The 26,168-nt window shown below is 40.7% G+C and overlaps 2 protein-coding genes across 3 annotated transcripts in view; one reads left to right on the top strand and one right to left on the bottom strand.

The window, feature by feature from the left end:
• Window positions 1-5,410, top strand: part of SPG11 (SPG11 vesicle trafficking associated, spatacsin) — an 82,184-nt gene extending 76,774 nt beyond the window's left edge. Inside the window, 8 exon segments of the mRNA XM_088024772.1 lie at window positions 22-155; window positions 808-915; window positions 2,401-2,610; window positions 2,613-2,649; window positions 3,012-3,100; window positions 3,291-3,446; window positions 4,169-4,320; window positions 4,787-5,410. Coding sequence (XP_087880898.1) covers window positions 22-155; window positions 808-915; window positions 2,401-2,610; window positions 2,613-2,649; window positions 3,012-3,100; window positions 3,291-3,446; window positions 4,169-4,320; window positions 4,787-4,967 — 1,067 coding nt within the window. The 3' untranslated portion in view covers window positions 4,968-5,410.
• Window positions 5,411-6,026: 616 nt separating this feature from the next.
• Window positions 6,027-26,110, bottom strand: EIF3J (eukaryotic translation initiation factor 3 subunit J). Of its 2 annotated transcripts, none has more exons than XM_028126654.1 (8): window positions 25,970-26,110; window positions 25,780-25,883; window positions 16,624-16,678; window positions 16,051-16,142; window positions 10,832-10,946; window positions 8,783-8,944; window positions 7,423-7,496; window positions 6,027-7,096 (listed from the first exon to the last, which is right to left on the bottom strand). In XM_028126654.1, exons 1-8 carry the CDS (start codon window positions 26,010-26,012, stop codon window positions 6,965-6,967), a joined length of 777 nt encoding a protein of 258 aa, XP_027982455.1. In that variant the 5' UTR covers window positions 26,013-26,110; the 3' UTR covers window positions 6,027-6,964. The 2 variants fall into 2 exon arrangements, with proteins under 2 accessions (XP_027982455.1, XP_087880899.1); XM_088024773.1 differs by having other exon boundaries at window positions 16,051-16,139.
• Window positions 26,111-26,168: the final 58 nt, after the last annotated feature.

The following is a 26,168-nucleotide window of genomic DNA, read 5'->3' as shown; positions in this document are numbered from 1 at the left end:
ACCACCGCCTCACCTCCCCAGCCACGGAGCTGCTGATCCTGGCCCATCACTGCTTCACGCTGACATGCCACATGGAGGGCATCATCCGAGTCCTGCAAGCTGCCCGGCTGCTCACGGACAAACACTTGGCCCCCAATGAGGAGTATGGGCTGATGGTATGTAACCCCCTGACCCCCTACCCTCCTTTCTGAGGAAAGTTCTGAGAGAACAGATAGGCTGGCAGCCAGTTCAGAGTTGGTGAGGTCTGATGGGAATTTGCCCATCTGGATACCACTCCCTACTTGGGTGGGCAGCTCAACCCTCTGCTCCAGGTTATGACTGCTGTCAAAATCAGAGATTGCTCCAGAGAGGCAGAGCTCAAAAGGATCCCTGCCGTGCTCCAGGGCTGGCCTACCCCCTTGCCAGGGCAGTTAGTTTTTCTAGAGGGCTAAGTCAGCTATATTTCCCCCCAAAACAAGGTTCAGTGTGATCTCTGAATTGAAATGAGCTGATGGCTCACGCCCCTGGTGGCTGAGCAAGCCCCTGGACACCGATGGCACATCGGCACTTACAGTGACGTTTACACACGACAGAGGTGGCAACAGCTCCTCCCCTCATGTCCCAGTGACAAGCCTTCCTGAATCCTCCAGAGGCAGCGGCCCCGCTGGGTCCATGGGAAGGAAGGGAGAGAGTGAAGAATGGCAGCCTGGCATTAGCCCTTCTGCCCCTGGAGCTTGGCATCTGGAAGCAACCAGACAGAAGGGTAGTGGCGGGCTGGCTCAGAGAACTCCATCTGAGGCTGACGCAGGTGGCCCTTGCCCTTTCCAGGTGCGTCTCCTCACTGGCATGGGAAGGTACAACGAGATGACCTACATATTTGACTTGCTGCATAAAAAGCACTACTTTGAAGTGCTGATGAGGAAGAAGTTGGATCCGGTAGGTGTATGGTATTTTGAGCTCCAGGATGGCATATACTATGGACATTTAGGAGTCTCAGACTTCTCGGGAATAATCCTAATCAGGGTGGAGCCCTGGATATGGAGGGAGGGAATTAAAGAACTCCCTAGGACACGCCCTGTAAGCCGTAGCTTCAGGTTGTCTTCAGACCAGCTAGCGATTATGCTGACAGACGTGAAATAATGAACAAAGGGAGTTAGTGCACTTGCACCTCAGCCTCTGTCACCTGTCTGAATGCCAGCTCTGGCGGGGCAAGAACCCTGTGAGCTCAGTGGAAGTGGATTAAGCAGCTCAGAAGTGGTGAGTTTTCAGGGGACCATGAGAAAGCCTTAGGTAGTGAATGCCAAGGCCTAGGCCTGGAAAGCTGTGGAGCGATTTATGGTGAGATTTATGGTGATGACCCATAGGAGGGTCGGAAGCAAAGGAGGCTTGGGAGCAAAGACCAGACTTGCCCGGCCTTCAGGCTCTGTCTGTCTGCAGCATGCTGTGTGACACCAGGCATGTCATTTACAGAGCCTCTGTTTCCAAGTCATTCATTTGGCTGATTCATTGCTTCAGCCTATTGTACCTCTGAAGATTTAAAAACCGAGGCACATTTTTGGCTTCTGGGGACTTGAGCTCAGCCCAGCAGGACTAAAGAGACAAAGCAGAAAAACTCTCACCAGTGCTGGGCTAGTTTTGGGACAAACCAGTCCCCACTGTCAGGAGAGGAGCAAGTCCTGGACCTAGGTACACCTTCAGGATACCCCAGGTTTTTTCAGATCGTTTCTGAGGCATTTTTGTTTCTGCATGTAAATATTCTTTTAATAACTCTTTTTCTGATTACAAAAGTAATGCATATTTAGTGTAAAGACACTTGGAAAACAGCACGCCCCAGAAAAAAAGCCCTCTGTTGTCTATTGACTATCTGGAGATAGCCACTGCTAACAATTTGGTACAGGCCCTTTCTATGCACAGGTACCCACAAACATAGATACATACATTTTTACAGTTTTAGCAAAACTTTTATCATGCTGTGTAGATATGAGTTGCTTAATAAGCATGTCATGAGTATCTTCCAGATCAACACTGGTTTTAATGACTACATGGTATGCTCCTAACCCTTGTTTTGGACATCTGGATTATTTCTAATTGTTTGCTATTAAAGTATATCTTTGTTATGTGCATCTCGGCATTTCTGCTTATTTCTTAAGGGATCGATTCCTAGACGTGGAATTGCTAGAGTAAGGCACGTGTGCACATCTTTTAGGTTCTCCCTTCTGACTGGTTTTACCATTCACATTCCCACCAGCAGAGAGGATGTGCCTGTTTTCTTATACTCAGGGCAGCATCAATTTCTGTATTCATTTTTGGTTATCTTCTTTTTTGGGGGAGTTTCTAAGGAACTTTCAGAACCAAGGGACTCAGCCAGTCACGCCTGCCTTGCAGTCACCGGTTGACCTCAGTACCCTTTTTCCTGGGCAGAGTGGCACCCTGAAGACGGCGCTCCTAGACTACATCAAACGTTGCCGCCCCGGGGACAGCGAGAAGCACAACATGATTGCTCTGTGCTTCAGCATGTGTCGGGAGATCGGGGAGAACCACGAGGCAGCTGCCTGCATCCAACTGAAATTGATCGAGTCCCAGCCCTGGGGTGAGCACAGGTCACAGCAGTGCCCCCCGGGCCAGTGCCGCCAGCCAGCCAGCCAGCCAAGGTTCTTAGGGCTAAGAAGGGTGAGAGCCCAGGAGACTAAATACTGTCCACTTCAGCTGCTAACAGCCACTCCATGGGGCCCCAGCTGAGCAGACGGCATGTGGAAGGCACCTGCCCCGTTTGCAGTCCGTGCACCTACGGTGTAATCCGCTGGGAAGCAGTGTGTCTGCTGAGGCCGGGCCAGCCTGCCTTGATGTTTCTGAGAACTAAAGGAGGCCTACCAGAGCATGCACACTTCAGGCCCGATAGCCTTTACCCCAGTGAGATGTGCCTGCCTCTGGGTGTGAGCGGGGTTGTTTCCGGTCCAGCCCGCCATTACTGAGTGGGATGGGAGCAGCCTCGGGAGTCACACATCCATCAGGTTTCCTTTTCTCTCCTACAGAGGACAGCCTCAAGGACGGACACCACCTGAAGCAGCTGCTGCTGAAAGCCCTGACTCTGATGCTGGATGCAGCGGAGAGCTACGCCAAGGTAACAGCAGAGCCCTATTTCAGCCCGGCCTTGGGGCTTGGCGTCTGTGGTACGATCTGATTTTGTCCCTGGGCTCTTCCAAGTGAAGGGGCCAACTCGGGGCAGAAGGGGTGAGTTCAGTTGCTGGAAGGTTCACAGGGGAGATGGCAACAGTCTTTCTACCTGTGCCTCCTCTACCCTTGTCCCTCAGGACTCCTGTGTGCGACAGGCCCTGCACTGTCACCGGCTCACCAAGTTGATAACACTGCAGATTCACTTTCTGAACACGGGCCAGAACACGATGCTCATCAACCTGGGCCGCCACCAGCTGATGGACTGTCTCATCACTCTACCTCGCTTCTACCAGGTAAGCAAGGAAGGAAATCTAGCCAGCATCCTCTCTCCTCTCTCCATCTCTCCGTCCCTCTCACGAGGCCCAATGGTTGAGCGGCTTGCCTGAGGTGTCAAGGCTAGTGACAGAACCAGGACAATTCTAAGCTTAACTTGAGCTGAGAAACCAAACTGTCTTCCGTGGCAGTATCTCTGAACATATTGTTTGGACAGAGGCTGGAGAATGGTGAGGCGGTGCAGTCTCCGTTCCTCATGCTGTGTGCGAGGCCACAGTCAGGGAGACAGCCTTGCTCCTTACACAGCCGGGGTTGGATGGGCAGACCTGCCAGAGGGCCGAGCATCTCCTAGCCCCAGTGTTTCTAGGATGGTGCACCTGGGTTAGCAGAGGGGGTCAGGGCTTCTGGGAAGCTGGCTCTGAGCCCTTGAATGAGAAATGGTTACCAGGGAATCAGCCCGTTCCCTGTTCCTTACACAGTTGAGTTACTGGGAAAAATAGTTTCTCAGCAGTTTTTATTAATGCATTGTGAAAATTAAAAACACTGCAAGATGTTTGGGGTTTAAGGGCAGAGACATGTCAGACTAACACCAAACTTTCCCCCAACCCTAATACATAGAGCCTTTCAACATAGTTGATGCCCACATTCACTGTGAATGTACAGTATTGTTTTCTAAAACAGCTTGCCTTTGCTTTTACATCAAATAGGGCTAAATGGAATCTTTCCCTCTATTCCTTTTAAGGCTTCTATTGTGGCTGAGGCCTATGACTTTGTTCCTGATTGGGCAGAAATCCTCTACCAACAAGTGATTCTTAAAGGAGACTTTAATTACCTGGAAGAATTTAAGCAGCAAAAGTTATTAAGATCTAGTATATTTGAAGAGATTTCCACAAAGTAAGTATTAAAATGCCTCTGCTTTGAGGTAAGGCATGGGTAAGAATTTTATGGCTAACCAGAACATGCCTGTAGCTGCCTCTGCTTGAGATGGCAAACAGATGTCAAGAATCCCCAGAGCAAGAGATCGTTTAACAAATTTATGCAGACAGATGAATGAGAACAGTATCCTCCCAGTGCTCTGTATTTAAAATGGGAGGACAGCTACTCAGCCTGCCTGAAGTACCAACAGCCCTAAACCTCAGGGGCCCCCTTGGGAGTACTGCCCTAATTCCAACTAAGGCGAGCATGAAGGTAACATTTTTAATGACATAATTTCCATGTTTATCTTACCTGGTATCCCCTAAGTCTAGTCTTAGATAATTTCTCAAATTCCAGGATCCTCTCCTCTGTAAAGAGCTGTGTCAGAGTGCAGTCCTCACTCCTGACACAGTAGCTTAACCCGCAGGTTCTTCTGTTTGTCTAGATGTAAACGGCAGCAGCCGGCGGACACAGCTGTGAAAAACCTGAAGAAGCTACTCACGTACTGTGAAGACGTCTACCTGTATTACACGCTTGCGTATGAACACAAATTTTGTGACATTGTAAATGTGTTGCTGAAGGACCCTCAGACTGGCTGCTGTCTGAAGGACATGCTAGCAGGTTAGGTGGGTTCAGATGAGAGGAGGGTGGGTATCGCTGAGATGACCTGGGTGTCTGCTGTCTTGAACTGAGATGAGCTGCCGACAGATGTTTGCGATCAGAGTAGAATAATGCGTCGGGGATATTTGTCTTCCAAGTTGTAAAACCCCGGGACTGACCATAACCAGTCCTTTGTGAATAGTGGGTAAAGAATGAGAGAATTTTCACGAGGAAATTATTTAAAAGTGCTTGTTCATCCATACCACTTTATACAGATATTGGTATTAAGATCAAAAGCTCCATCTTCCTGAAGGCTGGCTTCTGTTTAGAGATACAATATTGATTAAAGAATACCTGTGCCTGTAGATTCCAGTTTCAAAGGAATTTAATATTATTTACACAGTTAAGGAACAGATACATTTCCATTTGTTAGAAACTGATCTCTATAATAAAATAGATTTTAAATTCACTGTATGTCATTATTACTGCCAAGGAAATCTTAGCCCTTGTCTGCCTTAAAACAATCTTTATTTGCTCTAATTATTGCTGTGTAGTCACTGCTTCCTATTAATTCCTCAAATCATTTAGATGGTCCTGTCTTACACTCAGTAGTCTAACAGAACTTTGATTGAGGGTCCTAATTCCTATTTAAGAGAAATTTAAAACATTTTTTGTTCTGTCCCTGCTTTTGATTCTCCGATGGTTTCAAAAGACTCCAACCACAAATTTGGTTAAATTCCTTAAAATATATAAGATGATCACCCAATCTATGCTTGCTTACAGCCATAACCTGAGTAACAGGCTCAATTACTTCAAATAAATAAGCTCTTCTAGTGACTTAAAATTAGGCCTTAGTATCTAAACCACCAAATAATTTGCCCAAATAAATAAGAGGAGGAAGGCAGCCCTATCCCTGTTGCTCTAGGGTGACACTATTTAGGGCCTGGCACATCATTTTTGTCTTAAAGCTGTAACTGCTCGTCAGGCATTTATTAAGCTTTGTAAGTAAACAGAGAACTCTATCCCCAAGAGCTCTGCTCTGTACTCTCCAAATATATCTCTTGGGAGTTAACACAAAATTTAAGTCCTCACAATAGTGATTTTATTAAATTAGTTGCTTTATAAAACACTGCAGATGTCATAATTGTTAACATAACAATTTACCAAACTGTAGTCAACTGGTGCAGTTTGCTGAGCATGTTTTATAAAGGAAAGGAAATGCCAAAACCCTGTTAAAGTTGTTCCACTGCAGCCTAGGAGAATTCTCAGACATTTAAATCAGGGAAATAAAACAGGTAAAGAGCTTCCCTCCCCCATCTGAAGCACTCCATCAGTGGAACAGTCTGATAAATAGAAACTAGACAGTCTCTGCATTCGAGAGATTCCACAAGTTGTAATGCAATGCAATAATGGAGAGGTTTACCTTCTTCAGCTTCAAGGTTGGAGGGTTTTGGTCATTTAATTTTTAAATATCAAGCTAGTGCTTTTCAGCCGTTGTATCTTCACTCTGAGATAAGCAGTCGTCTTCACAATGTATTTTTTTTTAATATCCTCACGCTCAATTTTAAGACAAAGCAATTTTAATACTAGGTGCACACCACATGCCCTTGCTGCAAACTGCTTTTCTTGACAAGTTATGAAGTAGTTCAAGGAGGTATGGTTAAGGCTGTATTACTGAATGGTGCTGGTAAATACTACACAATTTTTGTCATGTTGCAACCTTTGTTTCCAATTCAGTGACTGCTGCTATGGAATCAGATAGCAACAATGACAACATTATTAGGTTTTTTTTTAAACTATGATTTAGTAGCAACTGAGGTTCCCAATTTTAACCCCTTGGCAGCAAGATCCAAGTTCCCTCATTCGCACATTAGCACCTAAGTGTCAAGGGGTTAAATAACCAGCACAAAAGATACTGCACTTCTGATTGTAGCATTTGGCAGAACTGAAAGGAAAGGAAGTTGTGCTACATGTTGAAGGGATTGTGGGCAACAGAAAGAAGACACCAGGAGAAGAGAAAATGTCACATGAAGTCTTCATAGTCTTGTACATATCCTCCATCATAGCCACCATAATCTGCCAGATCGTCTTTCATGGTAGCCTTTAATCCCCCTCCAGGGACCACACCTTTCTTCTTCTTTTTGGCTTTGCTTTGCTAAAGATAAAAGAGAGTTAATTCGTGAGACTACCTACTATGGGTACCTTTTCCGGTACAGAAACCCTCAGACACCAAAGCCTCTGGCACCAAAAAATTGCTTTAGTTCTCAAAGGGAGATCCCAGCCCCTAACCCCGGGCAATTTCTATTAATTCCAAAAAGAAAACTATGAACGAGTCTGTAAACAAAAGGATTGTAATGGCATTCACACTCCTGCTCTGTTCCCATTTAAAGTTTTAGTTCAGGCTCCTACTAAACTTTAGAATATTATGCCTACACTCCCATCAGCATGTAATATGCATTTCCCCCGCATGCTTGCTCTTACCTTTTCTTGCTTTTGTTTTTCACTGCAAAGCACAGTCAATGAATTGGTAATCTTTTTCAAGTCATCAATTTCCACTAAGGGAGGAAAAAAAAAGGAATACCACATCTAATTTGGCCATCATTAACTTGAGTAACTTTTAAAAAGACTATGAATTTGTCCTGTTAAACATAAGATGGTAACAAATCAGTCTATGGTTAGGCTTACAAATCAGAACTACTGAAATTTCTTTATAATGACCTGTAATAACCAAGCACCATTGTTCAACCAAAGAGAAACGAGAAGTGTCTTTAGAGCTCACAGAGCTCCCTGCCATACTTCCTTACTCAATCTACACACGTGAATGCGGGGGGTGGGGGGGGGGCGACCACAGGGCAGATAACCATGCCTTTCCACAACATATCCTCAATGCACAGTAAGGAGTGGCTGAATGAAGGTGGAATGACAATTCTTACAACTACAAATGACAACTCTCCACCCCTTGGGTCTCCATTTTCTACCACAGGAACCAGAATAAAAATGGTAGGTGTCTCAGAAACCTGTGTCCCATTAGAGACAAGCCCGTTTACGGCACAACACAACCTTCCATCCTTAGAGAACTAACAAGCTACCAAAAAAAGTATATCAGTTTTGGTTAGAGAGCACCTTCAAAAATAGGAAAAAAAGTATGTGCAAATAATATACCAACTATGGGTATATCACTAATCAAATTCAGAACCTCCAGCTTAGTAAAGATTTCTCAAGGAACACCCAATTTAAAGTTCATTGTGTAGAATTCCTTTTTCTCAATCTTAACAACAGCAAATACTAGCAAAAACAGTCCCTTCCACGTTAGTGCCACTTCACCCCTGGTTTTTAACTCCCATACACCCTGCCTCTGAAATGTATGACTCCTCTCAGGGCATGGCACCACACCCACGGGCCCAGAGAAGAGGGACCAGCTCTGTTAAGCAACTTAAACCAAGTCACAGGCTTCCTTGTTGTAAAATGAATAGACACTTGCTGTGGTCTCACTCAGGTCTACAATTCCATATGCTCAGGGATCATTTTCCCTAAAAGATACTTCCTAGTCCCTTTAAGATATAATTAGATAAAAGAAGAAACTAGTGTTTTGTTAGCTGCTGGGTCAGCAAAGCCCAGATGTCTCTTTTGGGAAGCCATTTTAAAAACATTAAGAAGGCAGCCTCAAAAAACAACCACTTACACTCACCGTCTATTTGCAGAACATTCCCAAGGTAACGTAGTTCTAAAAATCAAATCCTACATTTATTATAGAATGCAAAAAAATTAACTTCCATCCTCCTGAGTATGATGTGCCCTTCCTAAAATCCACCCAACAAAGATAGAGATTTGAATTACTTACATGAAATACACACATCTCGAACTAAGGCTTCCAAAAAACTGGCATAATATAGTGACTTTTCATATTGTGTAATTTTATCTTTTAGTAACTTTCCAAACTCTGTGAAGTCATCTCTTGAAGATGGGTTCATAGCATCTATGCCATAAACTGTATTATTAACACCTGCGGGAGAAGAGGGAGCACTAAAAATATCAGAAAGATTCTTTTCAAGTTTATAAACCAACTAGCTAGCTGAACAACCCTGTTATTTCATGCTAAAGCACAGATTCTTAACATAGGTCCACTGGAGTCCTTGGACAGCATTCAGGAGGTCTGTGAATTTGGATCAGAAAAAAATTTACAGCTTTATTTTCACTAACCTTTAATTTAGCATTTTCTTTCATTTTAATTATAGGCAACAAATCACAGTGATATTAGCAAAACCTGTTACCAGTAGATCAGGTATTTTCATAATCACATTACAGTTATAGTTATCTTGAAATAATGTTTTCAAATTACATTACTTATTAGACCCCACTAGATCTTACTTAATGCATTAATAAAGAAGCACATTATTACTGTATCAAATTATTTAAATATTTTGATACCTACTATTTCAATAGGCTTCCTTAACTAAGTAAAATCCTTTGTATTTTACTTCATGCATTTAAAAACATTAGATTAAGAAGGAACCCATAGTCTTCAGTGGACCACCAAAGCAGTCCCTAGCACAAAAGGGATGCTCTTAAAGCACAGGTCTAAGAATAGCCCACAGGGAAGTGCAGAGAGAAGCAAAAAGCAAAAAAATAAATAAAGATGGTTCCTGTGAAAGTATCCAGCTGATTCCAGAGGCTAAGCAGGAGTAAACCATGTGTTAAATCCCAAGAGAAAAATAAATCTGGCCTAAAAGGATTCTAGGCTAAGAGACAGTACACTCTGTATCCTCCTCAATAGTAAAGTGAATTAGTTGTTAACAATATCACTGATTCAGTATTTTAGTATGAGAAACACATTAAAATCCTATTAATCAAATATGATGCCTGTATGAATGCATGTTTTTGCCTTTTAATCTATAACTGTGGTCCCACATTAGAATTTATAGGTACCATGTAAACTTCTCTTTAATAAACACATGGGTGGCTTTGACCATCCCATGAAGACACTGGATAATGGCTGCATGCCCCCTGTAATGAGATGAGCGCAGTTAAGACATGCCAAGCACACACCAGTGCACGAGAGCATCATAGCAACTCCTCTCAGATTGCTGGCAACTCGTGGAGAGAAAATCCCACCTCCCACAGAAAGGAGAATGATCGTTATAGCTTGCTTGATCCATTTTAAAAAAGAGGAAGGATGGGAGTAAAACTCAAGATAAATAGATCCTTCTTAGCTCTAGGTTTCAATTTCAAAGTTATTTAACTGTTTCAACACGACCTTCTACTCTGAAAAGTACTCAATAGGTGATGACAACAATGAGCTTAATTAAACAAAGTGAGAGATTTTATCTATTTCTTTGGCCATGTTTCTTACTTTACCCTTTACCCCCGGAACACTCTGAACTCCCTTGCGCACAGGACCCTGAACATGTCTTTTATCTCATGTACCACCCACAGCTGCAGGGATAGCACACAGAAATGGAAGCCCTCCAAAGACAGGGCATGGAGAAGGCTAAGAAGGGCAAAGAAAGAAAATGACCCTGAGCAAAGGCACAGCCCTGTAGTCAGTTCAACATTTAAACCTCAAAGCTACAGGCCTCACATTTCATCCAGCTGATTAATGTATTTAAAGCAGCAGTATATCTTATTTGGGTCCAATGACTTAATAATCTTTTACTTGATACTCAAAACAATTATTTAAAAATCTGAACATGTATCTCACTCTATCTTAAGCAATGAAATCTCAGATATAAACATTAAAAACTACTTTCTAATATCTAAGTTAGCCAGTATTATATTATTTCAAAAAAGGAGATGTTTTCTAAACTTTCATAACTAGAAACATTTCCACAGTATTCACCTGGAACTTCAATACTTCACTGCAATCACCATGCCCCCCCCCCGCCCCCCTTACCAAAAGTTTCTTTTGCTAATTCAAGGTCTGATTCTTCCTGTAATTTCTTTAGCCGCAGTTTATCTGCTAATTGTTCTTCTGGTGTTAGCACTTTAGGTTCTTCAGGTTCTTCTAACTAAAATGAGACAGAAAGGAAGTTTTAAAACAGCTGGCTTAGGACGGACCAGGATATTTTTGTATTGTGTGCATTCTTTTTTTATAAACACATAAATAATAGCAAACACTTATAAAGTGTTTATTATATTTCACGCATCCTTTTAAACACTTTAGATATTTTTTTAAGATTTATTTGAGAGAGAAAGAGAACAAGCACGAGGGGGCAGAGAGAGAGAGAATCTCAAGCAGACTCCATGCTGAGCGCAGAGCCTGATGTGGGGCTCAACCCCACGACCCTGAGATCACGACCTGAGCTGAAACCAAGAGTCGGATGCTTAAGCAGCTGTGCCACCCAGGCGCCCCAACACTTCAGATATTCTTATCCCGATTTTACATGAAAAAAAATCTGAGGCAAAGAGAGGTTAAACAACATGCCCATGGTAATAGAAGATTAACATGGCTGGCAATGTGAGAGAACTGAGATTAGAACCCAGAAGACTGGGTTTATTTCCAAAACAGCCTTTTTAAAAAATATGGAATTTAGACTATAGAAAAGGGAACGATTGCACTCTCATATTCTGCTGCTAAAGACCGTATTTTGAAAGAACTTTTCTAGGGCAACTTGGAAATATGTATGAAGTCTTAAAATACTTTTATATGCTTTATACGGAATCAAATAATTCCACTTCTAGTTATCTTAGGAAGCCAAAGATGCACAAAAACATTTAGCCACAAGGATGTCCAATGGAGCATTATTTATCATTTCAAATACATTTAGAGACAACCCAAATGTTCAACAGAACGGTTAAATAAAGTATAGCCATCATTATGACATTACAAATGACCCCTGAATAACACAGGCTTGAACTGCATGGGTCCACTCAGTCACAGATTTTTTTTTTTTTAATAAATATAGTAATAGTAAATGCATTTTCTCTTTATGATTTTTTTAAAGACTTGAGAGAGAGAACAAGCAGGATGGACAGAGGGAGAGGGAGAGAGAATCTGAAGTACACTCAGAGCCCAGCGTGGAGCCCGACACGGGGCTCGATCTCATGACCCTGAGATCATGTCCTGAGGTGAAACCAAGAGTCCAGTCCGACACTTAACCGACTGCACCATCCAGGCGCCCCCTCTTTATGATGTAATAACATTTTTCCCCCTCTAGTTTACTTTACTGGAAGAATACAGTATATAATACATACAACTACAAACTTATGTGTTGACTATTTATGTCAGCAGGAAGCCTCAGGTCAACAGTAAGCTATCAGTAGTTAAGTTTTGGGGGAGTCAAAAGTTGTACGTGGATTTTCGACTGTGCAGGGAGTCAGCACCCCTAACCTTCCTATTGTTCAAAGGTCAACTGTACTATGCAGACATAAAAAAGTGTTTTTTTTTCCCCAAAGAATCATAAAAAGAATTTATCTTTTTATACTGTTACTATTATAAAAGTAACACATTATTGGGCGCCTGGGTGGCTCAGCTGGTTAAGTGTCTGCCTTCGGGGCTCAGGTGGGATCGAGTCCCGCGTCGGGCTCCCTGCTCAGTGGGGAGTCCGGTTCTCCTTCTCCCTCTGCCCCTCTCCCCTGGTTCGTGCTCTCTCTCTCTCTCAAATATATGAATAAAATCTTAAAAAAAAAAAGGTAGCACATTATCACTTATTAACAAATTTAAACACACACAATAGAAGTTGTCACTTATTTCCCAGTCCTATTCCTCTGAGATGCCAGTTAACGGTTTAGTGAATATCATTTCTTTAGACTGTGATATTTCCTACAACCAATGCATTTTACTATGAGGGAACATCTGTGACAGTATTTACTGAAGTGGGAAGAAAAGTAGAGGGAGCTTGCGCCATCTGTGGTCATCCATATCTGTGCAGTTTACAGATTCTGATTCTGAAGTCCACTTCTGTAATCCACAGCATTTTGTTTCTCATGAAGCAGATGAAATAAGAAACATCATTATACCAAGTTAAAGAATTCTCAGAATATTTCTCAGGGAGATATCTCGACTTAACCGTCTTAGTAGATCTGGATGTCATTAAGTATTTTCTGCATCAAAACCGCACATATCTTAACTCAGTACTTGACCTAAGACAAACTAAGGTTTCTTTATGTTGGAGACTAATACCAAGATACAAAAAAGGAAGTATAAATTTTAACTTCAATGACCAAGAAAGATCTAATCAAGATGGCTTCTTAGACTGAGTTATAAGATTCTACTGCTTGTTCTGATCATAGAAACACACATGTAGATATATTTAGATATACAAATATAAGTTATTAAAAAGTATCTCAAATGTTCTTGACTGGGGGAAGCAGGCACACTCATACATTGTCGACAAATGCAAACTAGTACAACCCCATACAGAGGGCGATTTGTGAACATTTATCAAGACCACAAATATGATCCGCCCTTTGACTCAGCAATCTCTCATTTGGGAATTTATCCTGCAAATGTGACTACACCCATTAGAAATGACACACACATACGGTTATTTATGGAAGCACTGTTCATCAAGTAAAGGACTGGGAGAAAAGAAATCTAGCTGTCCCATCACTAGAAGACTGGTGAAATAAAATATGGTGCATCTAGGCAATCTTTTCGTATCAGTTTAAACCAAAAACTAATGAAAATGGTTTCTTACAGGGGGTGACAGGGAACAAGATGGAGAGGACAGAATGGGAATGGATGTCTGAGACTCTTCTGAGTGTACCATTTCACTATCGTTTTGACTTCTGAACATATTTCATGTTTAAAAAATAAAGTTAAATAAGAAAGAAAACCTTAAAAATGGAAACAAATGACTCTAAAATGTATATCAAAATACACAGGGAAAATAATACAAATGACTTTAGAACCCAGGATGTAATTTTACATCCTTAGCAGGATATATTCTAAGCCCAAAAAGAACTGCAAGGAAATCCTAAACTCGATTCAGTAGCTTTACATTGTTAGTATTACTGGTATTGTAGAAAAGCTAATAAAAATTATGTTAACATTGTTAGAAACCAGTATTTTAAGAATAAGAGACAACATCAATGTGAACTAATGCTTACACACACAACACATACACACATATACTCATGTACATTTATTTATTTCCTAGCTTCACCCAAAAAGAGGGTCTAAGAAGGCAAGGTCACCTCAGTAACAGTAAGTACTACTAGCAACTAGATTTGGCCTCTAAATATCATTTCCAACTAAAAAGAACCATAAAGATGTAGCTGATTCCAGGCCTAAAGAAGAGTTTACCAGGTGAACCCAACACTTCTTACTGTCAGAAAGCAAGGAAGTTTTCAAAGATTCTGTCAAAAAGATGAAGACTGAACAATTTAAAGGGTTTCCTACTGGCTAAAACTGGGACAATATGAGCATCAAAAAAATAATTACTGTATCTGAGTAAAACACAATGAATTTATAAAAAACTCTAAACCCACAAATTTACTCAAAAACCCACAAAAATCCCTCATTTTTCACCATTTGAAGTTATTATTATACACCCTTACTCTGAAAAATTGGTAATTAAAAGAAAACAATTAAGCTTTTACTCTTCCAGCACAAACTATATCCAAAGTAACCAAACATCAAAGTTTCTTACTTTTTTCTTACTTTTTCCTTCTTGGGAAAAAAAAAAGCCAGCCAATAACAAATGGAAGAAAAATCACAGGATGAGAAAAATCACCATTCTGCAATCCCTAATAAAACTAGGCAACAATCATCACTAATACTAAACAAATGGTTGAGAAGTTGACATCAGACTGGATTACTTGCAAGGATATGTAATTTTGTAACAGAAGGATGTTACCACCTTAACCGAGTGATCAATTTTAGCATCACTAATAATAGGACAGACATTATGTGACTCCTGGTGTGATGTGATGCAGTATGAAGCACACAGCATGACCTCTCAAGGACTCCAATTAAAAATGTTTAATCTGAATCCAATCAAACTGCCAAGCTACAGGAAATTGTGACTCTAAGCAATCAGACAAATCAAGAAAGTGGAATGTTTTATAAGACAACTGGGCTCCTCTCCTCTTCAATAAGTCAATGTCATTTTAAAGAGAGAAAGACACTCCAGAGACTTAGGATATGTTAACAACCTAATGTAATACAAGGTCCTTGTCTGAACAAACCATACATAAAAGACATTTTGGGACAATCAGAAAAATGCATATAAACTGAGTACTAGAGGATGTTAAAAAAATTACTGTTTATTAGGTATGTAATCATGTGAGAAAGAGCCTTGCTCTTTCAGAGATGCATACTGAAGTATTTAAAGATAAAATGCATAATGTCTGTTATGCACTTGATTATATTTTAACAATAAAAAAAGAGATGAAGCAAATATGGCAGAATATTAGCAACTGTTACATATATTCACTTTCTCTGTTTTTATGTTTGAAATCTTTCTGAACGAAAAGCCAAGAAAAAAATTGAAAAGCTCTTTATGATCTGATATGAAAAGATTAAATACATTACAATACATTAAATAAAGTAAGGTGAAAACTATAAAAATAAAAAAACTTAAGAAAAACAAGAAATAAGAATATATGAGTATCCAAATACATAAAGATACCTCAGTGATGTAAGAAACTGATATTCACTTAAGGGATAGAGGGAGGAAAAACAGGATAAATAAATGAAGAGTTGGGAGTTCTTCTTAATTTTGTTTTGATTTTTTTAAGCATGTAAATGTATTTTCTATTAAGAAAATTAATAGAGTATTCCTGATCTTCTTCCAAATAAACAGGAACAAAAACACCTACATAGTACATGGCAGAGAAATGGGTATTTTTTACATTTCACTCACTCAATATGTACACTGCAAATAAAGACTAATCACAACTAGAAAGAACTGCAGGCACTGGCAAAAATCACTGACTGTGGTACTACACAATCATGGCTGTTCCTGAATGTGGAAACTTAAAAGGCATTCTAATACATAAAACTTCTGGGTTGCCTTTTTGCAAAAACCACAAATTCAGTTTGGGGATTCACTTATCTGATAGCGTCCATGAACAGTCTTTACAAAGCCCTTCAGATTGCTGTCTGTTAAGACATTATACCATGACTGATGTGAGAATTCTGTATTGCAGGAAATTAATGGTACTTACCCGCTTTTTAATTTCTTCTTGCCTTTTCTTCTGTTGCCGTTCTTTCTCTTTTATTTTCTCTGCTATTTTTTTCTTTTCTGAAACTTTGACTTCTGAAAGAAATGTTTTAATCACTTACCCTGAATATTTTCCAGTTTATGGATGAGACAGACACATAACACTTGCATATTCAAGAGACCAACTTCTCCCAGCTAGTTTCATATGGTGACTTACAGGCAAGTAAGAATGGAAAAGTTCTGGGACTCTCGATCTGACCCCTAGACCCAAACACCTTCCTTCTTATTTCCCCAGCACTTTCAGCAGGATTTAGAGCATTAAAATGAGGCTACACCCTCTACCCTCTCCTAACAGCAGCACTCAAACAGAGAGCGGCAGGCAGTAATCCAATCGGATTATGATTTGAGGAGAGAGAAGAAATAGGAGAGAAGAATAAAGGGAGAACAGAAGGATGTTTGGGTTTCTAAACACCAATTTCAATTTTGAATTTTGTGAGCATTCCATCATGTGTCTTAACACAAACACTACATGCTCACCAAGATAGAAAACCAAAAATGAAGGACCCCAGTGGCTCACCTGGTTTTACTTCCGCTTCCTCTTTTTTTTCATCATCATCATCATCCCAGTTATCCTAAAGAAAAGGACCTCTATTAATAATTCTCATGTTTACTTTTCCATGTGCACCTTATTATCAACTTTTCTAACTCCACAGAAACAGGTTTATGAGAATTTTTTTGGTATTGCATTAAAATTATAAATAAATATTGGGAGAACAGACATCATGATGCTGAGCTACCCTAGCCAAGGAAAAGATCTTTCCTTTGTTCAAGTTTATTTCTATATTTTTCAAGGAGTGTTTTAAAGTTCCTCTCTGAGGGGCACCTGGGTGGCTCAGTCGGTTGAGTGTCTGCCTTTGGCTTGGATCATGATCCCAGGATCGAGCCCTGGGTCAGCAAGGCTCCCTACTTCTACCCCCACCACCCATGCTCTCTCTCTCAAATAAATAAAATATTAAAAATAAATAAATAAAGTTTCCCTCTTAGAAGTTTTGTGAATTTCTCTTTAGGTACATACCTAAGAATTTCTGCGTTCCTACTGTAAATAGGGTTTTTTTCCTGTTATGGCCTCTAACTGGTTATTATTTGTGTATATAATTGGCTTTTATACGTTAATTTTATATCCTACCTTATGTTTTAATTTTTTTTAAAATCCATTTATCACCTTTCATTGATTCTCTAGGGTTTTCCAGTGTACTATCACATCATCTGCAAATGAGAATGGCTTTACTTTTTTTACCAAATCTTTTTTTTTTTTTTTTTTTAAGATATTTATCTGGAGAGAGAGAGAGCAGGGGGAGAGGGAGAGAGAGAGAGAATCTCAAGCAGACTCCCCGCTGAGCTCAGAGCCTGAAGCCCCAGATTCCATGACCCGGAGATCATGACCTTACCTGTAACCAAGAGTCCGATGCTCAACCAACTGGGCCACCCAGGTGCCCTACTTCTTTACCAATTCTTATGCCTCCACAACTGATTTATCCAATTGCACTGGCTAAACCTCTAGTACACAGTGAATGATAGCAGCGATAATGATAATTATTTTCTTCTCTTATGGAAATGCCTCTAGTGTTTCCCCTTGAAGTATATGGACCCCATCATATTTATGCAGTAAAATATATCAGTCTTGTCTTTTCTTGCCTGTGGATTTCAAGTCAGCTTCTTCTAGAACATATACACTTCCATTGTTTTTTCATTTAGATCCCTGGTCCATATGGAGTTTTTTCTCTTGTATGGCATGAAGTATGGATCTAATTCTCTTTTCAAATGGTTATCCAGTTGTCACAGCATCGGTTATTAAAAAGTCCACCTGAGTCCAGTGATTTACCATATAGTAAATTTTCACAGGTACTTAGTCTATTTCTGCTTTCTATCCCATCCCACCATCTATTTTCTCTTCATGCACCAATACCATACTGCTTTCCTTACTTTAATTATAGTATGTTTTTATATAGGCCAGGGCTAGTCCTACCCTTACAGGCCTTCAGGTTTTTTAGTATTTTCCTGGCCATTCTTGCATGTTTGTTTTTCCATATTAACTTTTAGATCAACTTGGCTAATTCTATAAAAAAGCTTCTCTGTTAACAAAATACAAGATAACCAAGCCAAAACTACTTCTCTTAAAGTAATTTGCAGCTGTTTTAAATAAAAAACTGAAAGGACTCTATTTCTTACTTTCCCAAATGCAATGGCTCAGTTATTTCAAGTAACATTCCCTTCAACACAACCCTGATTAATTAATTAAATCCATATAATATTTAAACCCAGTATTTAAGAGCAGTCAAGAGTTATCAATAGCTTCTTGAACCCACCCCCTAACTTGGGTGGGGCCCTTTAAGGTGGATCTATACTCTTGTCTTTTCTACACCTAACAGAGTCACTAAATATAAACTGATTATCAAACAATTTTCCAAAGGCTCCACACATTTAGAATGTTTAAGTTTAATAGGGACAGACACAGCCTTGTATTTAGATAGGGCTTTAATCTATAGGTAGCCTGGCCATTGTCTCAGCAACTACCAGGCACACTATGACATGCCATTTGAAGCTGAACCACAGGACTGCAGATGCAAAGCAGGAGGCCCAGATGCAACTGGAAGATGTAAAGGGGTGACTAATGTGCCATGACACCAAGCTTCTGTTTTATAGTAAGACAGGTCATAATCTGAATCAGTCTAGGTATTTAAACTAACCAAGCCTTGTTTTTAATAAAAATCGCTAAGTCCACCAAAGAACTAAAAAATCCCAATTAAGGCTGCCATATGGTTCTGCAAGCACAGCAGAAAAAAATTTGTATAAAAGTAAAATATTTTGGGACTCCTGGGTGGCTCAATCAGTTAAGTGTCTGCCTTAGGCTCAGGTCATGATCCCAGGATCCTGGGATGGAGTCCCACATCAGGCTCCTTGCTCAGCGGGGAGCCTGCTTCTCCCTCTGCCTGTCACTCCCCCTGCTTGTGTTTTCTCTCTTTCTGACAAATAAATAAATAAAATCTCAAAAAAAAAAAAAAGAAAATATTTTTATAATTACCTTACCTTGGCAGTTTAACAGACTGAAAGCAAACCTACTAGTCACTGTTTGGACATCTAAGATACAAAGGTTAGAAATTAGAGAGCAAATGTTTGTATAATCTCACTGGTTAACTTAAGTGCTTGTTGTCAATACACCATAGTACAAAAGGAACCCTATAGCTAAAAATAAAAATTAACCACCAGGAGTTTTTTGTTGTTGTTTTAACCTTCAAAGAACAGAGAAAGCTGGGTCTGTGAGTGTATTCTGCTTAGGCGGTGCTTCAGACAGGAAGACCATTTGCTTACTTCAAAGGGATACATATTCACCACTCTTTATTAATAATAGTGATGATGATGATGATGATAAAGCATTTACCAAGTGCTTACTTTGCACCAGGCACTGTACAAAGGGCCTAACATGTAGTAACACAGTTAACCCTCACAAAAGTTCTATTAAGTCAGGTGGTGTTAGCCCCATTTTACAGATAAGAATATTAAGGCCCTGAGATAGCTATCCCAAAATCTCAGTGAATATAATGAAGGAACCAAAAAAAAAAAAAGCCCCCCAAAAATGAAGGAAACAGTTCTAAATGGACCAAAGTTCCTTTAAAGTGTCATAGTAAACATAACTTCTTACCTGAGCCCTGAAGTATACAATAACTATCTGAGAATTAGGTCTTTCCCCACCAAAATGTGTTCTTTCAATCAGTTCTGGAATGAGTTCCACTGGAATTGTAGGAAAGCTCATCAAAGAGAAGGGTATGGCACATAGTATTATGCCCAGCTACAATTCTATCAGTTTCCTATCTCAAATTGCCTGTGATGATTTTCTACCAAATTTAAGAAAACAGTCCAGCAGCCTCTGGTACGAGGAAGCCAAGAGGGGAGAAGAAGGGCTAAAAATGAGCAGCTCCATCCCAGTATATCCAAAATGGAGAAACAGATACATCAGAGGAGCATTTCTCAGTTCCCTTTCCCAGTAAAACATCACCCCCACCCATATCACTGCTCCCTCAGTATCTCATTTATACCAACTCTACGTACCACCTCTATTCCTGTTCCCGGTTTCCCCATCAAAGCATAAACTTTATTCCAGACCTTCAAGTTAAACTGTCCCATCAGTTCAGACATAATGAGGCTACCTAGAATTCCACCGCAGAATGGATTTTAGAAGCAAAAGCAGTGGTTCCTATCAACAAGTCCTGGGAACAGCTATGGAACCTGCTCCTGTGTTCATAAAAGAACCATGAAAGGCAAACCCTGCCTGTCACCCTCACTCCAGAATGCTCAAAACAAATCTGCCCTGAAGTTTCTACCACAATGGGGACAAGTCCCTAAAGAAGGGAGCACAGTGATGTTAACAAAGAGACTAGTCACCCTTCCAAATAGTTGGAATCCCAAAAGCAGGTCAGGTAATTTTCTCCAAGAACTTAAAGTTTTTGTTTCCTTAGTTATAAAATTTACAAGTGCCCAAGTACATGTAAGGTAGAATGTCAAAATCTGCCCTATTTTTCTATAAACACTAGGATTTTGTAAATGCTGACAACTTCAGATAAAATTCAAAAAAGGTTCTTAAAGAAACAACTAAAACTAACACATTTAAATAGCGAGTAAATCTGTAATTTAGTAAGCTCTAAATGGTTATTTGGTTCCAGAGAATACCTATCAATAACCAAGTAAATTCCTTACCCAATTATTTTCGGTAGGTAATAAATCTGCTAACTATAATATTCAACTTATCTTCAAAAGAACACTTAGCTTGCTCTTGTAAAATGGCTACGGCTTCCTTAAAACAGAGGCAGTTTATAAACCACTGGCTTGTCTATCCTCTTCTACAACACACACCCAGTATCACTTGAGCCATTTCTCTGAAAGATGGCTGCTTTTCAAGTTTAAAACCTGCTTCTCAGGGCGCCTGGGTGGCTCAGTCGGTTAAGTGTCCGCCTTTGGTTCAGGTCATGATCCCAGGGTCCTGGGATTGAGGCCCACATCGGGCTCCCTGCTCTGCGAGAAGCCTGCTTCTCCCTCTCCCACTCCCCCTGCTTGTGTTCCCTCTCTCGCTGTCTCTGTCAAATAAATAAATAAAATCTTAAAAAAAAAAAAAAACCTGCTTCCCAACTGAACATGACTGAGAACTGAAAACATTTTAAATCCTGCTTTTTAAAAATTTCTAATAATATAGCCAGTAATTGGCTAATCTGCCATTTTTATAATGTACAACTACAGAATGTCACATGCAATAAGAGAACACATTTAGGGCTGAAAATGCTTTCCAACTTAAGCAAGATATATTTATAGATGGCCAAATAGAAGTAGCTTCAAAGGAGGATAAAATTCTTCTGCCCCATAGCAAGAGTCCATTAATTAACATATACTCCTCCTTTTCTTTAAGTAGTTTGGTTTAGATAAAGAATAACCTTTTACAGGAAAAGAGCCTTTTCCTGATATTCTGTAAGCTGTACTGACCTGCTCTGAGAGGCCTCAGAACTCTGTAACAGGCTTCTGGCAAGACTAGACTTCCCAGCAAAGTTCAGTTTTTAAAAGAAGCTCAAATGTTCTTCATCTCAGGACTATCCTGGCTTCTGGAAGCCAAGGTACCTGCCTCAATAAATTCTACTTCATTTAATTCAATTCATTAAGTTTTTAACATCCTACTATGTATTATGGCTCAGCACTCAGTTGAATTCCATCTCCATGCCTACCTGGTCTCAATATTTAGAACTGTCATTAATCAATTCTACTTTAAATGCTTGGCTAAAGCAAGATCAAGATACTGAACACTAAACAAATGGAGCTGTCACCCTCCATTTATTTTCAGTCATCGAGGATGACAAACACATTAGGTAAATATTTTTCAGTAACAAACATGCTTTCTAACTAAAGACTTACTAAATTTATAAAAACTATCAGGGAACTGAAATGATATAATTGAGATTTTCCTGAAAATAATCTGATGAGGGGAGAACAGTAAGTGGAGATACAGAAAAAAATAAGATTTCTCATGGGTTTATTAAACTTCTCTTTACCTCTGTTTACGTCTGGAATTTTTCATAAGAAGTTACACACACACTTCAAGATACTCTTTTCCTGGCAAAATGCCCAATTTCTGAGTATTTCCCAATAATCTCCCATTTCTCTGAAGCAGAGATCCCCTTCTTCAGAAGTGCTATTTCCAATATTTGAAAGATGTCCTTACTCTGGTAGATTAAACTATTAAGCCAGACGGGATCCTAAGAGATGGTTGCATGGGTAGGATGAGACAGGCAGTTTTCCACTAAGTTCATTCTCAGATCTTTCTTAAAAATTCTGTAAAAACATTACAGGAGCAAATGCCAGAGATGTCTAAACACAGCCAGGAGAGGCTTCCTCAAAACAATTCTACATACTTTGAATAAATCCAGCTTTTAATCTGTTCTATACTGAAATGCTAGGAGACTAGTAAAATGGAGTAAAAGTTGTATTGTCCCTGCTTGCAAAGGACAGGTACTCACTGCCTTCTTAGTCAACACAACCTGCACATCACTTCAGCAATGGGGAAGGAGTCCAGTGATACATGCTAAGTGAACGATTCCTCCCACGACCTCTGAATAACATGACAGTAAGAAAGGTAAAATAACAAATGTGACAGGAGAGTATGCTTCCTAGTTCTCATCTTTTTTTTAAAGGACTTTAATTTTAAGTAATCTCTACACCCAACACGGAGCTCGAACTTACAACCCTGAGATAGAGTCGCATGTTCTGCCGACTAAGCCAGCCAGGGGCCCCTAGTTGTCATCTTTTTAAATGGGAAGAAGCACAGGCTTCTCTCCTCATGAATATTAACAATTCTATGGTTTCACCTAAATCCATTTCTGTCACTACCAGACACCTACTTGAAAAGTCAAGGGCAGCAAAATGTTGTAATGTCTACTGCAAGATAGTAAACTACTGAAGCAAATTACTGTAACAAAGACCTCAGTTTTCTTTTCATTTCTCAGGACATTACAAATGACATTAAATCTATATTCTTAAAAAGATTAAACACTAGATGATGACATAAACTGAAGAACTTATTCTGTTTCTGCATATCTTACCTTTGAAGACTTTAAAAAATTTGTATGTTGTACTATTTAAAGGTTATGATTGTTTGATCTCATGAAAACTAAGCCTTGTTTTCGCATCCTTACAAAAAGATTAAGTACTAAAACATCAGAATTCAGAAATTTGGTATTACTCGCTACCATCCAAAGTGACAAAATTCAACTCTAGATTGGTAAACTCTGAGCAAGTAAACTCTCATCCCATTCAAAACCCAAAATTCACAATAAATAGCCACTGTGGAGTGAACTTACTCTGGAGCTCAGGAAATCACAAAATGTGGCACAAAATAAACCCCAGATACTAGATCTAACCAGTATATTTTCCTTTAGCCAGAAAAATTAAGACTACATCTTGAAGTAAGAGAGTATTAACATTTATTGAGTGCCTCCCAAGTGCTAGGCAACTCTGCATAATGCTAAGACATATTAAATCATTTAAAGTGCAAAACAGGGGTGCCTGGGTGGCTGAGTTGGTGTAGGACTCAATTTCGGCTCAGGTCATGATGTCAGGCTCATGAGATCAAGCCCCACCTTAGGCTCCACACTAGGTGTGGAGCCTGCTTAAGATTTTCTCTCTCCCTTCCCACCATAAATGAATGAATGAATAAAGCAAAACAACCCCCTGAAGTTATCTCCTATAATGAAAATACAGATTGGGAAACTAAAAGGAAAGATTAAAGAACATGTTTATGACCACAAATAGAGAAAATGACAAGCCAGTAACATACATCCAGGTCTGATTCCCAAGCCTAGGAATCAAACTATTCCTTGAATACCATAACTTGGGAATCTTGAAGAAATTCAAAAGAAATAAACCAACATTTCAACTCAGAAATAAAATGGACAAGTTCAGTTTTTCTCCAAGATCAACTTCAATGTTTATGTAAAAGAAACAAGATATTTGCATAAAAGAAAGAATCTGCACTGAAAGAGTGAGTGGACAAGATGACCTTTATGGTCTCTTACAACCTGTAAATCTCTTAGTTCCAAGTGGTCAGAATTATATTTATCCGGACTGACACCCCTTAGATCCAATAATCTCAGGCAGGCTACTTCATGGTATCACTTCAGACTGCTCCATTCAGACTTCATTTTCTGGTACTTCTTTTCTGATTTCTCTAATCTTTTCTTCTCATTAGCTAAATTATTCCCAATTTTCAGAAAGATGTCGTAACGGCTGCATCCGATAAGGATAAAGTGAAATGACAAATTTGAAGGCTCAAAACAGAAAGTCTACTACAATGTAGGGAGGTTAACTAATATCTTGCAATGAGTCTGATAAGACAATCCATTCCCATGTCTCTACAACATGTAAATAGAGCATCTAAGTATCTTCACAAGAGTACTACTCATTTATTAATTCCAATGTGTGCAAAGCTCATATTATTCCTGAACCTCAAGCTGTTCCATAAACTGGACATCAACCTCATCAGACTCAGGAGAAAAAGGTAAAATCCAAACAAAAATAGTGTTAAGTTCAGTGTTATCTAGATTAAATTTTTTCAACCCAAGCAGAAGGACTTAACAGGGTTCCCAATATGTGTTGAAGGGTAGAAGTTAGGAAAGTAAAACATCCACTAAGCGAATCAAAACCAAGAGAAACCATTTTCTCAATTCATACAAAACTTTATCTGCACAAATATAAAAAGATTTTGAGAGTTAATAAGAATCTTAACATTCTGGGCTTGAAAGGTTTGTTAGCTACTTAAAAACAACAAAAAAATGAACGCACTAGTCATAATGTCATCTGAAGCCATTTGATGAGTCCCCAGCAGTCTTCAAAAACAAACGACAAAGAGAAAAACATTGGCCCCTCGTCTATTCTAACCAGTATTTCCTTAGGTGTCGTTCGTATGTAGACAAATAACTCACTCTGTCAACTGTCCGTTTTTCCAGGTCGCTGTAAGGACTACCTTAGGTTTCTGACCACTAGTCGCTGACTATCTTAGTACTCGGTTCATCCTTTTACCACAGGGTGGGAGAGGGAAGCCTAAAGTTATTTCACTTTACTGCTTCTATTTGTCTTGTGTTAAAAAAAAAAAAAAAAGACAAATTAAACCACAGTATTTCATCTAACTGCTGGAACAAACTCTACAAATGAGCCCTCGGAAACATAAATGAATTACTGACACTTGGGGAGGCCTGAGCTCAAAAAGGCAGGTGGGTTGCATGACTTTCCATATGGGAAAAACCATGGGGCTCAATCCCCAACTTCCGAGATCCTTCTGGCGAGCGGCTCCAGACCGCGAAGTTTGCACGTGGGCCGGGCCCTGCCGCTGCTGTCACCTCCCGTCGCCAGTTGGCGGGTGGGATCCTGGCCTGGGCGCAGACCCTTAAAGACGGGCTGAGGCCGGGGCCGCCCCCGCCCAGGAAGTCCAAAAGGCCACGCTGCTCGACTCCGGCCCATGTGGCCGGCCAGCAGAGGAGAGAAGGGCACCGGGGAGCCCTACGCTCGCGTCTGGACCCACAGCCCGCAGGCCCGGGCGGCGCCTCTGGGCCCAGAGTCCACCCGCCCGCCCCTTGGCGGGCATCCCCGCCCGCGACAGCGCCCGTCCGCTCCCGCGCAGCCCGGAGCCCCCGCCCGCACCCACCTTGACGTCCTCGTCCTCGTCCTCGCCTTCCCAGCGGTCCCCGCCGGCGGTGCCGCCGCCCCCCACCTTCCGCACAGGGTCTTCCACGGAGAACGTGTCCGCGTCTACGGAAGAGAGCGAGCCGCGTTAGTGCCTGCTTCGGCTTGAGGCCAGCGCTGGCCCAGGCCCTGCCCCCGTAACTTCTCCTCACCCCAGGAATCAGAGTCCCCCGCCGCTGCCGCTGCCGCCGCCATCTCGAACCGGGTGTGAGCGTGAGTGAGGGGAGAGCTCCGAGGAGTTAGCGCGGCGGAGGTGAGTCACTGGCTTTGCTCTCGTTGGCCGGCGCGGGGCAGGCTGGGACCGTGGCTGACTGTGCGCAGCGGCCCAGGCAGGCCCCGCCCTCTCTGGCG

Source organism: Eumetopias jubatus, unplaced genomic scaffold, assembly GCF_037043125.1.
Source record: "Eumetopias jubatus isolate StellerSeaLion01/CBP00866 unplaced genomic scaffold, mEumJub1_p1.0 scaffold_7, whole genome shotgun sequence".
In the NCBI taxonomy this organism is placed as follows: Eukaryota; Metazoa; Chordata; class Mammalia; order Carnivora; family Otariidae; genus Eumetopias; species Eumetopias jubatus.
Note: the sequence above shows the minus strand (reverse complement) of the source record. Positions and strands in the feature narration are given on the sequence as shown.